This window comes from Scyliorhinus canicula, chromosome 2 (genome assembly GCF_902713615.1).
Source record: "Scyliorhinus canicula chromosome 2, sScyCan1.1, whole genome shotgun sequence".
In the NCBI taxonomy this organism is placed as follows: Eukaryota; Metazoa; Chordata; class Chondrichthyes; order Carcharhiniformes; family Scyliorhinidae; genus Scyliorhinus; species Scyliorhinus canicula.
Window position 1 is genome coordinate 120,327,142 of NC_052147.1, and position 13,741 is coordinate 120,340,882.

At 42.3% G+C, this 13,741-nt stretch overlaps 1 protein-coding gene across 2 annotated transcripts in view; it reads right to left on the reverse strand.

The window, feature by feature from the left end:
- spred1 (sprouty related EVH1 domain containing 1) overlaps positions 1–13,741 on the reverse strand; it is a 104,932-nt gene that overhangs the window by 59,841 nt on the left and 31,350 nt on the right. For both annotated transcript variants that reach the window (XM_038785850.1, XM_038785843.1), the window contains exon 2: positions 9,659–9,833. In XM_038785850.1, the coding sequence (XP_038641778.1) occupies positions 9,659–9,833 (175 nt within the window). The remainder of the gene's footprint in view (positions 1–9,658; positions 9,834–13,741) is intronic.

Sequence of the window (13,741 nt, forward strand, 5' to 3'; positions counted from 1 at the left end):
AGTTGTTTCCAGATTACGTGTTAACTTGAAAATAAATAACTGCTTTCTGGAAGGAATTCAAACCTGATGTTTTGAAAAGGAAACAAGAGTGTATACCAGGTCTTGAGTGGTGTGTGCTGGGTTTCTGGTATTTTGTTACTAAATTGGAACAGTTTAAAAGCGGGGAAACTTATTAATGGTTATATATCGAATGCGGCAGCTGTGTGGGGTATTTATGTTTGTAGGTGATAAAAATGTCTACAGTGCGTGTTTATAAAAATGTTAACTAAATCTGTAGAATAAACTTTGTTTTTGATTAAAAGTGCTTAAGGCCTCTGTTGAATAACACCTGAAAGGTAACCCTTGTAACCAAAATTAATGAACAATTGTAGGTCAGGTGAACTCATGATATACTTTGGAGTTTTCTAAACCCTGGCCCATAACAGCACTCTAAAAATTTTTTTTTTTTTTTTTAAATAAAACAAAAAAAAACATAATCTATGTTGCTCAAATAGGCCAAAGCTGTGACAGAATAATCAAACACTCTTCAGGAGCTCTCGAGGGTTCCAACTGACAAAGCAGTTTCACTTCCACCCGATGCCATGGGGTGGGGACCACCGCAAAAGCTTCACGACGAACATCGAGAAGAGAACAATATAGGGATCCCCCACGTATCCCTCTCTTCCCATCCCATTCGAGTATTAGTCAAGATGCCTCTTAAACGTCACTATCGTATCCGCTTCCATCACTTCCCTCAGCAGCGCGTTCCTGGCACTCACCACCATCTAATTTCGCTTGCACATCTCTTCTAAACATTCACCCTCGCACCTTCACGTCCCTTGCACTATGTCCCCTGGTAACTGACTTTTCCACCCTGGAAAAAGCATCTGACTGTCCATTCTGACCATAATTTTGCAAACCTCTATCACAACTCAACCTCCATCGTTCCAGTGAAAGCAATCAGAGTTTATCCAACATCTCTTCATAGCTAATACTCTCCAGACCAGGCAACATCCTGGTGAAGCTCTTCTGTTCCCTCGCCAAAACATCCACATCCATCCTTCTGGTAGTGTGGTGACCAGAATTGTACGCAATATTCCAAATGTGGCCTAACTAAGGTTCTGTACAGCTGCAGGATGACTTGCCAATTTTTATACTTAATGTCTTCTTGACTACCTTATCAACCTGCATTGCCACTTTCAGTGATCAGTGGACCTGTACGACCAGATCTCTCTGCCTGTCAATACTCCTAAGGGTTCTGCCATTTACTGTATAATTCCCACCTGTATTAGACCCTCCAAAATGCATTACCTCACATTTGTTCGGATTAAACTCCATCTGCCATTTCTCTGCCCAAGTCTCCAACCGATTTATGTCCTGCTGTATCCTCCAACAATCCTCTTCATTATCTGCAACTCCACCAATCTTTGTGTTGTACACAAATTTACTAATCAGGCCAACCACATTTTACTCCAAATCATTTATATATACTACCAACAACAAAGATCCCAGCACTGATCCCTGCGGAACACCACGGGTCACAGCCCTCCAATCAGAAAAGCACCCTTCCATTGCTACTCTTTGCCTTCTATGACCTAGCCAGTTCTGTATCCATCATGCCAGCTCACCTCTGATCCCGTGCGACTTCACCTTTTGTACCAGTCTGCCATAAGGGACCTTGTTAAAGGCTTTACTGAAATCCATGTAGACAACATCCATTGCCCTATTTTCATCAATCACCTTCGTCACAGCCTCAAAAACTTGATCAAGTTAGTGAGACTCGACATCCCCTTCATAAAACCATGCTGCCTATTGCTAATAAATTAATTTGTTTCCAAATGAGTAAATCCTATAGCTAAGAATCTTTTCCAATAATTTCCCTACTACTGATGAAAGGCTCACCGGCCTACAATTTCCTGGATTATCCCTGCTACCCTTCTTAAATAAAGGACCAACATTGGCTATCTCCAGTCCTCTGATGCCTCACTTGTAGCCAATGAAGATACTAAGATTTCTGTCAAGACCTCAACAATTTCCTCCCTTTCCTCCTCAGTATCCTGGGGTAGATCCCATCAGGCGCTGGCGACTTATCTACCTTAATGCTTTTTAAGATGCCCAACACTACCTCCTTTTTGATATTGACATGACCCAGAATATCTACACATCCTTCTCTAGACTCATCATCTACCAAGTCCGTCTCTTTGGTGAATACAGATTCAAAGGACTCATTTAGTACATAGCCTATTTCCTCTAGCTCCATGCATAGATTCCCTCCTCTGTCCGTGAGTGGGCCAGTACTTTCCCTGGCTAACCTTTTGCTCTTTATATACCTTTTTGCTCCTTAATCCTATTAGCCAAGGACTTTTCATGACCCCTTTTAGCCCTCTTAACTCCTTGCTCAAGTTTCTTCCTACTTTTTTTATATTCTTCAAGGGCTTTGTCTGTTCTCAGCCTTCCACCCTTATGAATGCTTTCCTTTTCTTTTGAGCTAGGCTCACAATGTCCCTCGTTATCCAAGGTTCCCGAACTTGCCATGCTTATCCCATCTTCACAGAAACATGCCGGTCCTGAATTCTAATCAACTAACGTTTGAAAGACTCCCACATGTTAGATGTTGCGTCAAACAGCCGCCCCGAATCTAAATTCTTCAGTTCCTGCCCAATACTGTTATAATTAATCTACCCCCAATTTAGCACCTTCATCCGAGAACTACTGAGTACCTTAAAACTTACAGAATTATGGTCACTGTTGCTGAAATGCTCCCCTACTGAAACGTCGATCACCTGGCCGGGCTCATTCCTCAATACCAGGTCCAGTATGACCATGTTGCGTCAGGGCCGGCGCGCTGAAGGAGGCCACTGCGCATGCGCGCGTTGGTGCTGGTGCCACTGCGCATGTCCTCATTGGCGCCAGCGCAAGTGTGCCTGCGCGGATCCCGCGGTGCACAGTTCGCGGCAGGATCGACAGCTGGAGCGGCGCGAACCGCTCCAGTGCCGTACTGGCCCCCTGTACGGGCCAGAATTAGTCCTGGGAGCGGCCTGTTCATGCCGTCGTAAAACGCGACGGCCCTTACAACGGCGTGGACACTCTGCCGTGGGATTGGAGAATTCCGCCCCATGAGACCCCCTGATTCTCTGAGTTTAAAATCCATATGTACATGAATCCAATCTCTGTTGCATTTCCTTTGTGATAGCTCAATTTTCATTAAAAAGCTTATGAGTTGAACCCTCATTATATATACAAATTCTATTTTGGGAAGGGGAGTGTAACAGGAAGGAAGAGAAGGTTAAACTAAGCAATTGTATACAACAATCTTTCTATCAGTTATGGAAACTCTTCAAATCCACAATTCAAGATCAATTTCGTAAACATTTAGAAATCTATCAAAGATGGCCAGCACAAATTTGTTGAAGACAAGGCATTTTGACTGAATCTAGTAGAATATTTTACTGAAGAATTGGATTATGGGAATAATGTTGATGTACTGTATATGGATATTCAGAAAGTGTCAACAAAATATATTAAGGAGGTTTTTTACAAGATAATGTTAGGCATACGGTTTGGAAAGACAGGCAGACATGCTTTTTTGTAGCAACAATTGTCATCGGAGGATCCCCCAAAGCACATCACAAAGAATGAAATTAAGTTTAGTAAAAAATGACAGAAGAGACCAGAGTAAAGGAATTAACTTATTCAAACATTACACAATACCAAGAATATTGCAATAGTGGGCACTCCATTGGAAAAATGGATATTAAAGCCAGAGAGCATACATTGTACAGTCACAAGGCCTGTTAGTTATAAGGACTGATTTGAGGCACTGAGACTATTTCCTCACTTTCCCCACACTGAGCAACATCAGCCACTGTTTTACCCAATCACACAGTCTATGTCCCTTTCCTCCCCAAATGACCTAGACTGTCTCTTTCCAAATGTTTATGGATTTCACACCATTTTTTTTACTCGGGTCTGCCTCAAGTTTGGAGAGGTTTTTGGGGACACGTAAAAGACACAGATCAGCTTCATGTCCCAATACCATTTTAGTCTCCTGAGGTACACCATTATATAGCTCAATATTGAGCAGAAAAGCATACCTTTAAAGAAACCATTCAAGTCTCTTATGAATGGCTATATCCCTGCACCCAAGAGACCATCCAGGGAAAGAAACATTCAAGTAAAAGAATAAAGGACTATGATTTAACTTTCTCCCAGAAAAATGGTGAGTTGGATATACCAACATTCGAATGAAGAGCAGGAGTAGTCAATCGGCCCCTCGAGCCTGCTCTGTCATTCAATAAGATTATAGCTGATCAGATTGTAACCTCAACCCCGCATTCCTGCCAACCCCCAATGACCTTTCACCCTCATGTTAATCAAGAATTTATCTAGCTCTGCCGTAAAAATCTTCTAAGACTCTGCCTTCACTGTTTTTTGAGGAAGAGAGTTCCAGAGACTCGTGACCCTCTGAAAGAAAATATTTCTCCTCATCTGTCTCAAAGGACATCCTTATTTTTAAAGTGACTCCTAGTTCTACATTCTCCGACAAGAGGAAGCATCCTCTCCACATCAACCTTCTCAGGACCCCTCAGGAGCCTAAAGGTTTTGATCAAGTGTTCAATTTCTACATCAGAAAATTCCAGAATATCATGCAGAATATGTTTGTATTTCAGTTAAGAGCTTTTGTTTTCCCCAACTGATCTTTCTATCAATTTGACCAGATCAGTCCTTATTCATTCAAACTTCACGGAGAGAGTGATTTCACCAGCTCAATGTGCAAATTACTTTTCGTGTAATCGGAGTCTAAACTTTTGTTCCTCCGGTTAATTCAACCAAGAGAAGCCAGTTCCATTAATCTTTTAAGTAAGTGAACTTTTCCTGCCTGCTGCACGAGAAGCCTCCACCAATATCCACACCCACTATTTCATGTACATATTAATGTAATAATGCGACGAGTAACTAGTGTTCGCATTTTCTCCCCAATGACATAGCCAGAAAAGTCACAGAAAAGCCGTGAATTTCATGATATGTATTTTGCACTGTACCTTTCCCCTTCCCGATTTATGGATTCATTCCAATAATCAATTCATTTCTGTATTCCATGAATCATTCTGCTGGAATTACTACTACTGCCTCGTTGGTTGAAGAGGTTGATTTCTTTATAGCCCTGTTTAGTTCATCAGGCATTTTTCACCTGGTTCACACAAAGCCCATATCAAGGACACCTGGGGCGGGATTCTCCGACCCTCCGTGCCGAAATCGCGCTCGGACAGACAATTACCCAAAATAGGCTCCCATGCTGGCTCACGTTTCCCCGGCGACCGGAGAATTGCCGCAGTCCCCCGCGTGCACGATCGACATGGCGTCGGTCAGGGGCTGCTGAAAATGGCCCCCGCGGTGATTCTCCACGCTCGACGGACCGAGTGCCCGCCGCCGTGGTTCACATGTGGTCCCACCTGGCGGGACCTCGGCGTTCTGGTTGTGGGGGCCGTCCTGGTGTGGGGGGGTGGGGGGGGAAATCGGGCTCCGGGAGGGGCCAGGCCTGTGATCAGTGGCTACTGATCGGCCATCGCACTCATTCCGGGGGGGGGGGTCTACGTTCCTCCACGTCAGGGCCCTTGTAGGACTCCACCATATTGCGTGGGGGCCGGTGCTAAGACGGCCACCGCGTGCATGTGTGGACCCGGGGCTGGCCGCTGTGCGCATGCGCAGCCATAACTGCAGGGCCCTACCGGCAGCTGGAGCTGCGGGACCCACACCGGGGCCCTGCTAGCCCCCTTGAAGATGGAGAATCACCCCGGACTTTCCTCGGAAAAAGTCCGGAGTGATTCCCGTCCGTTTTCGGGCGGCCGTGGGGACTTAGTCCCCAGAAAGGAGAATCCCGCCCCTGTTCTTTCAAAATGATTGTGCCTCCTTTCCCCACTCTATTTTAGTTTCCCCCGATAATCAATAGCATTTTCCCCACTCCCATTTCATACTCCTGATTCATCAGCATAATTCATTAATTTCCTCACTGTATGCAATTAAGTATTGGATTTATCAGCAAAATTATAAAAGGTAGCCATTCATTTATTGTTTTCACAGACTGGAGTCAACCAAGTTAACCCTAAAGCACAGAGAAAACCAGGAAAGTATTGATTAATAAAAACACATTCTGACTTACTCAGTACTCTACATCAGCGGCCCTGAGAATACATTGCATCTTTGAAAGCAGGAATTTGCCACTGTAAAGTGGAGTATCCCGACACTGATCAACACCATGTCCATGGTCCACCTCATGCTGTTGTCTCTCAAAACATACGCTGCTTTCCACGAGCTGTGTTGTACATTGTCCATCCCTTCTACCCATCATTAAGTAGGGTGCACTTTCCACGAGCCGGAGCAGACTTGATGGGCCGAATGGCCTCCTTCGGCAATGTAAATCCTATGATTCAGTGACAACGTTTTCAATTGTCCTGTCGGGAAGCTCTGGGATCCTTCTACATTATTGCAACACAGAATCGTTGCAGTGCAGAAGGAGGGCATTCGGTCCATTGAGCCTGCACTGGCTCCCAGAAAAGAACACTCCCCTGCTATATCCTCGTAACCCTGCATGTTCTTTCTTTTCAGATAGCAAATCCAATTTGAATACCTCGGTCGAACCTGCCCCCATCACCTTCTCATTCCAGACATCAACCACCCTCGGAGTGAAAGTTTTTTCCCCCTCACATCACTTTTACTCCTTTTGCCAATTCTTTTGAATCGGTGCCCTCCAGTCCTCCCTGAGTAGAAAGAGTTTCTCATAATTTACCTTGTCCATGCCCCTCAGGATCTTGAATACCTCTATCAAATCTCTTCTCAGCTTTCTTTTCTTCAAAAGAAAACAGCTCTAACCTCTCCACGTACTAAAAACTTTCTCTAAAGGACGCAATTTCAATCACCCCATCCTAAATGGGGTAACGAGTGTAGCTGTAGTGGCAATTTGAAGTAAGAGAGGAAACACATTTGACAGCGGTAGAGAATGAGGGGGTGTTCCAATTCTGGCAGTAACCTGTAGCTATGTAAGCTTTATGTAAACATTGCAAATGTTTTGTAGCACAGTTGCTTCACAGCGCCTGGTTCCAGGTTCGATTCCCGGCTTGGGTCATTGTCTGTGCGGAGTCTGTACGTTCTCCCCCTGTCTGCGTGGGTTTCCTCAGGGTGCTCCGGTTTCCTCCCACAAGTCCCGAAAGATGTGCCGTTAGGTGATTTGGGCATTCTTAAATTGTTCCTCCATGTACCCGAACAGGCACCGGAATGTGGCGACTAGGGGATTTTCATAGTAACCTCATTGCAGTGTTAATGAAGCCTACTTGTGACAATAAAAATTCTTATTAAAATGATTGGTTTCCAGAAAAATGAATACTATTTCTTTAAAAATGTCAGCATCAAAAAATATAGATTCCATTCAGTGTGCCCGTGACGAACCAACATGTAGTTTTAAAAAAAGTTTCCATTTTCTATTTTTATTTCAGATTTATTTTTAGTCCACTATTTGGAAGAGGATTGGGTGATTGGGAAAAGGGATTGGTGGGAACTAGGCCCGGGATGGCGAAAGCAATCAGGACAGGAGAAATCCAAGGGCTGTAGTTTGAAAGCACGACGGGGGAAGAGTTGGATAGAAGAAAGGATTTGGAGAACGGGATCTAAAGTGTGGACAAAGTGAATGTACGGAGCCATGAAGTAGAGATGAATGGCTTTCCCTTAGATTAATTTCCAGCTCAGTGGACTGCCAAGACAAAATGCACAAGAGGAAGAGGATCTCCCCAAATTACTGTCTGAAGTACATAGGCAGCAGGAAAGGAAGCTTCCACCCAAACAAATAAATCAAACAAGGAGTGCAGCAGACTGCCAAGCAACATAAAACAAGGGACTTCTCAGATGAAGAAAAAGTGTCATTGAGCCTTCAGGAAAAATTAAAGGACAGGTGTGGGCAGCCTGTGTTCAGAATGGGCTCCAGTGAAAGTAATTGACTCGAACTGGCCTTCTTCCTGAATGTTCTGTCTAGAAGTTACCAAAACTTTAAATCAACCTTCAATACCAACGATGTATGGGAAGGACTTGGAAAACTTGAGACATTCCCCTTCCCCACTCACTCCAGCCCCAGTAAATGGTCGAAATATCAATAAAAGCAATACTTGCTAGGAACAGGCTTGCTGCTAACTAATCCAGTAAAATGCAGATTAAACAATTGAGAGAAAATATAAAAGTTACTTTTTTAAATGCAGGACGTCATACTGGTAGGAAATGTAGCATGTGTAAGAGTTTCAATATATAATTTATAAATACATATATTCACAGACATTACCTGTGTAACCGGTTTCTAACTATGTGCCCCTTCTGCTGTTTAACCTATGGCCTTTGCTTTTTGTCTGTCTGCGTTTTTGTATTTTCTCCATTTTTAAAAAAATTGTTTTTATTGGCATTTTAGCACTTTATAATCAAACTTTACAAACCAGAGCAAAAACAACATACGTATCACAGGTCTGTAGTCCCAGTAACAGCATTTCCTACCCACTCTCGTATATTTTACCTCATCTAGTATATCCTGGTATTTTCTGTACCTCCTCTTCCTTTTTATTGTGTGCTTCTTTTAAGTTTATTTTCTGCCCCCCCCCCTGAATCGGGGATTCAGCCTGAAAGGGTGGTAGAGGCGGGAACCCTCACAACATTGCAGAAGCATTTAGACCAGCACTTGAAACGCCTCAGCATACAAGGCTATGGACCAAGTACGGAAAAGGGGGAATAGAATAGATAGGTGCTTATTGGCTGGCACAGACACGATGGCCGAAAAGCATCATTCTGTGCCGTAAAAATGTTGCACTGCTGGAGGTTTTAGATCTCAGATGAGCCTTTAAGCCGAGACCTTTCGTCAGGCAGGTGTTAAAAAAAAAACCTCCATGCCACTATATTGTAAAGAAGGTTATCCCTGGTGATCTGGCCAATATTTACCCCACAAACAATGTCATGATCGATCACATTGCTGTGTGAAAATTGTTGCCACATTTCCTACATTACAACAGCGATTGCTCTTCAAAATGTCCTCATTGGCTATAAAATGCTTTGAGATGCCTGCGAGTGGCACTATATAAATGCACCTTTTTCTTTTGAGGACAGGGATAGGAAGAGATCACACGAGGAGAAAAAGAAAGGAGATTGAAAGGAATGGTTATGGATACATTACCTTCAATGTATATGGTGCCATGATATAAAAACCTCAGAGACTGGGAGGGTTGAGTGGCAAGAACTTGCAAACATAATCCATCCTTCAAAATGCATCGTTGCTCAATTTAAATTAAAATCTTAATATAATCTCCTCATATTATTTTATTAACCTTGTCCAATCTGTAACTGGAAAATTTGACTTTTTTTAAGACAAGGAATTTTAAATTAACAGAAGGAAGTTGGATTCACGAAATATAAACCTTTCAAGCCTGACAAAATATCATTTACATTAGGAGCACATGATAAATACACATGTTATACAGATACATTTTAAAAACAAGTAAAACTTGAATATGTGAAATAGTACAGCAAATGGAAGCTTTATTCCTGAAGCTTAATGTTGCTCATAACTTATCTGTTGTTGGATATTATTGGTTCCAACACTTCATTACAGATTAAAGCAAATTATTATATAATTCAAAAACAACTCGGCTCTTACCGTTTTGTCCCGGAGCCTTTCTCCTTGGATAAGAAAATCATCGCAGCCACTTTCATCCAGATGAACTTTAAAAACAGTGACACAGCTGAGGCCGCCCCCTCCCAACGGCACCCAACCTCCACTCGAGTCGTCACGTGTCATCACCACTGCTCGCACACGTGCAAAGTAACTATCACTGCAAAAAGAAGGCAGTAAATTAGATTTCTCTCTATTAAGGCCCTTCAGTCCATCTTGTGTGCACTGGCCATCAAGCACCTATGATAATTACAGTCAACGGACTTCCTTTTCCAGCTCTTCCCCATGGCAGCAAGGGGGAATTACTGCCCAGGCAACATCAATGGTAAAAGGCCATTCAGTCCATACAGGTATTTCTATCAGATTAATTACCAAGTTTAATAAGGACGCAGGGAGTCCACACGGAGTAAAATAAGAACAAAGTTTTCTTCACTCAAACGATAAAATACCCGGTAGATTTCTACCAGGAGCCTCTCTTTAGTTGGTGCCTTACTGGCTTACCTTATATACATTGGCTAATTGAGATAGCCTGCCCCTAGTGGGAGAGCTCGTACTCCGCAAGGAGCACAGGGAAGAGAGGCATTCCCACCCAGTAGGTCCCATGCGGAATATTACACTAAGCATGATCATGTTGTCCTCTGCTATATCAATGCCAAACTTGCGCAAGAGTATCGGCCAACGTTTGAGATGAAAGGAAGGAATACAGGAAATGACGAGTGGTTTAACCATGATGGCAAAGGGTGATATCCGGGAGGATACATTACAAAAGATCCTGTTTCTTCTATTCTGTTAACATTCTTTCAAAGATCGTCGACCTGAAACTTGAACACTCTAGCTATTTTCCAAGATACTATCATCTTCATGAAGTGAAGTATCTTTGCCGGGGGGGGGGGGGGGGGGGGGGGGGGGGGGGGTTTCGTAGAATGGAAGTTAACTCATCGGTGAAAGGTTTACCTTGCTCTAAAAATAAACTAACCTTTTCCAATTCTTTTTCAGTTTTCTGATTGCACTTATCCAAATTAACTGTACACAATCCCAACCTGTATATCACATTAGATATTCCTTCTGTACTGAATTAATATTTAATACAGTGCAATATTGGAAGCAATAAATTATTAACTTATCTGAACGGAAGTGTTTCTTGAATGCGTCTCTGAATTATGAAGCTGTAGTAAACTCATTTCACTATGTCTAATTAAACTGAATGTGTCATTTTAAAAAAATCTAAGCTGTTCAATTTTTAATCTTTAACCATTCATTGTAATGTGCTGGACCTCTCTACTTGCTTTAGACTTGTCACATCTCTAACTTTTCCACGGTCATCCATCGATCTGAAACATTAATTGGACAATATGTGTCTCTCCACACAGATGATGCTTCAATTGCGGAGTTATTTCCAGCATCTTGTGTTTTCATTTAACGTTCCAGCATTCTTTTCAAAATATTTTATATGGTTTGGAATAAAATGCAATTTTCAACTTCTAATTGTGTATGTTGAGCTGTTGGAGCAGCTCCCTTGCTACTTGTTGATTTCAACCATTATCCCATCTCATCTACAAAGGATAAATAAAGCAGCTGACACAATTTACAGCAATAACTATTAATACTAGATTGTTCATTTTGCAGGTAAGTCACTTCTTCCCCTTCAACTGTCTGGTTTAACAATGTACACAGCTGCTGAGCTTGCACTCGAGGATTGAGGAGTGAGTAATGTCACAAGCAAAGCAATTATATTGAATGCCTCACTTCAATTCACAGAAAGGGCCAGGAAACCAGAAGCCATGGCAATCAAACCAAAAGGGCAAAAGACAATCATCCTCCCAGCTTTGTCCAAACCCTGACTTTTGCACATTGGCCACCTGGGCACTCTCGGAGCCCAGGCATGAAAAGGTCAGATCACTAATTTAGTCTGGTTTCAGCATTTCTAATAAATCAGGCACTGAAGTAAAATAATTGCACTGCTTTTTCAGTGCTGTGGTACCAAGGTTTATTGATGAAACCATTACCTTCAATAACCCACAAATGTCCTAAATGCATTTGCACTGATGACTGAGCAGCTGAATAAAGCACCAGCTGTGCATTTCGTGGACACAATTTTGTTCATCACTATTAAACTAAATATTTTGCATCATAGTTAATACTTGAGGCATTTTGATTTTCAATGTTTTTTGCATTTTATAAGACTATTGTGACTGCCCATTTTAATAGTAAAATTTAAATTTTACAACTATCAGACTACTTGTAAGAAGTATTTTAAATAAATAAAAGCGTAAGCTAAGTGCACATTTGTTAAATATAATTTATTATTAGAAGTATCTCAAAATCAAAATATTCCACATTCTGATTTTGTATACTACGCGGTTGTATTATAATCTGACTATAATCCGAACCAAGTGAAATATTTCAACCCTTGCTTTGACACTGGCATCGTTGGTAAGTCACGTATCAGATACTTACAGGTCATATTGCTCAACCTCCCCAGCTGCCATGACAGGCTAAGTCCAGAGAGACAAAGCTTTTCCACAGTGTTTCACCTCAAGCTCAGCGTTCCCCCACACCGCCATCAAGTTGAATGCAACCATCTCTATTTTGAACATTGTCTGCCTCCACTCCTACAACTGCGCCTCTTGACAAAACACTAATCCATACCTTCCTTTGACTTTGCTTGCATGTAACTGTTGCATACTTAACTTCCTTTCTGTCCTGCTCAGTGGGTCTGCCTCTTTCGTGGAGCCTCTTCTCTTTATGCCGTCTTCTGCAATCCTCTAGAGACACAAGACTAGCTTCCACATGTGTGCTGACAATACACAGCTCTATTTCTCAACCAACGTTTTACTCCTTCATTGCCCGTGCTGTCAGAATATTTGGCAATATCCAGTTGTGGATTAGCCACAATTTCCTATCAAACACTGGGAAGCCCAAAACAATAGTCTTTAGCCCTGCCATGAACAATCCATTATTTTCCTACCGTCTCCCTCCGAAACAGACTGTTCGCGACCGTTAAAATCTATTCAGGGCTGAGTGGAGTTCTGATTCTATCCCCATTCTCCAAAGCCATCCTTTTGTCAACCATTTCTAATAGGGATCAACAACCAGCAATGAAACCTTTGATAATTTTCTCCTATCCATCCTGGCAAAAAGTGCCTTGTGCCCTGACTTCACGTTAACCCCAAAACCCCTTCTCTTCCCCCCCAAACCCCACCCTGACCACAAACCCACTTCTCTTGGCCCCCACCCCACTCCCCCAAACAAAAATGAAAACTGCTATTATACTGGTTACATGTCCCAATTCCCTACACATCGGGTCTCAGATAGTAATCAGAAGTTGCTGGATGGCTCAAATCCAGCCACTGAGAAATCATGCTAATTATGGCTCTCCCTGGAATCAGCCTTAATGAATATGGAAGGCTCACTTTGGGATCAGTAGTGACAGCAGACAACCTGCTCACTTGATCTGACCAAGATTCTAACTATCCATTCAAACTCACCCACAGCCTCTCATCTACCCATACATCTCATTGCAAGAGTCTCTTAAGGCTCAATGCCAAACTCAATTAAGAGATTATCTATTAAACCAATCATGTGGTGGTGCCTTGAAGCGAAGGAAGAAATAAAGAGCCACACACACAAAGCTTTCAACAACTTTTGAAGTCTACAAATTAAAGACCAGCATTATTGAAGTTACTCTCACCTCCAAATAGATTAGATATTTGGACTTGTAACCATTGCAATGTTGTACCACAGGTTAGAACTAACCATAATCCCACAGTCGAAGAAACAAGTTATGAAGGATACACCTTCAAAAAATAAACAAAGAGAAAGACAGACAGCAATAAGTGTGGAGGAGATTAAAGCATGGGTAAAACCGTAATTGCGCTCAGTAAATTTCAAGTTAACTATAATGACTTTATTTTGAATTTTTGCCTGTTCCCCATGACTGAAAGGTGGTACTCTTTTTCGCACATCTGCTGCTAAGGATCCATTAGTAGATAATGCTATGCTTTGAATCAAAATAAAGCAGTCAGTAAATTGAAACCTGTAGTAGCATGCCAATGAGATGACCGCAAG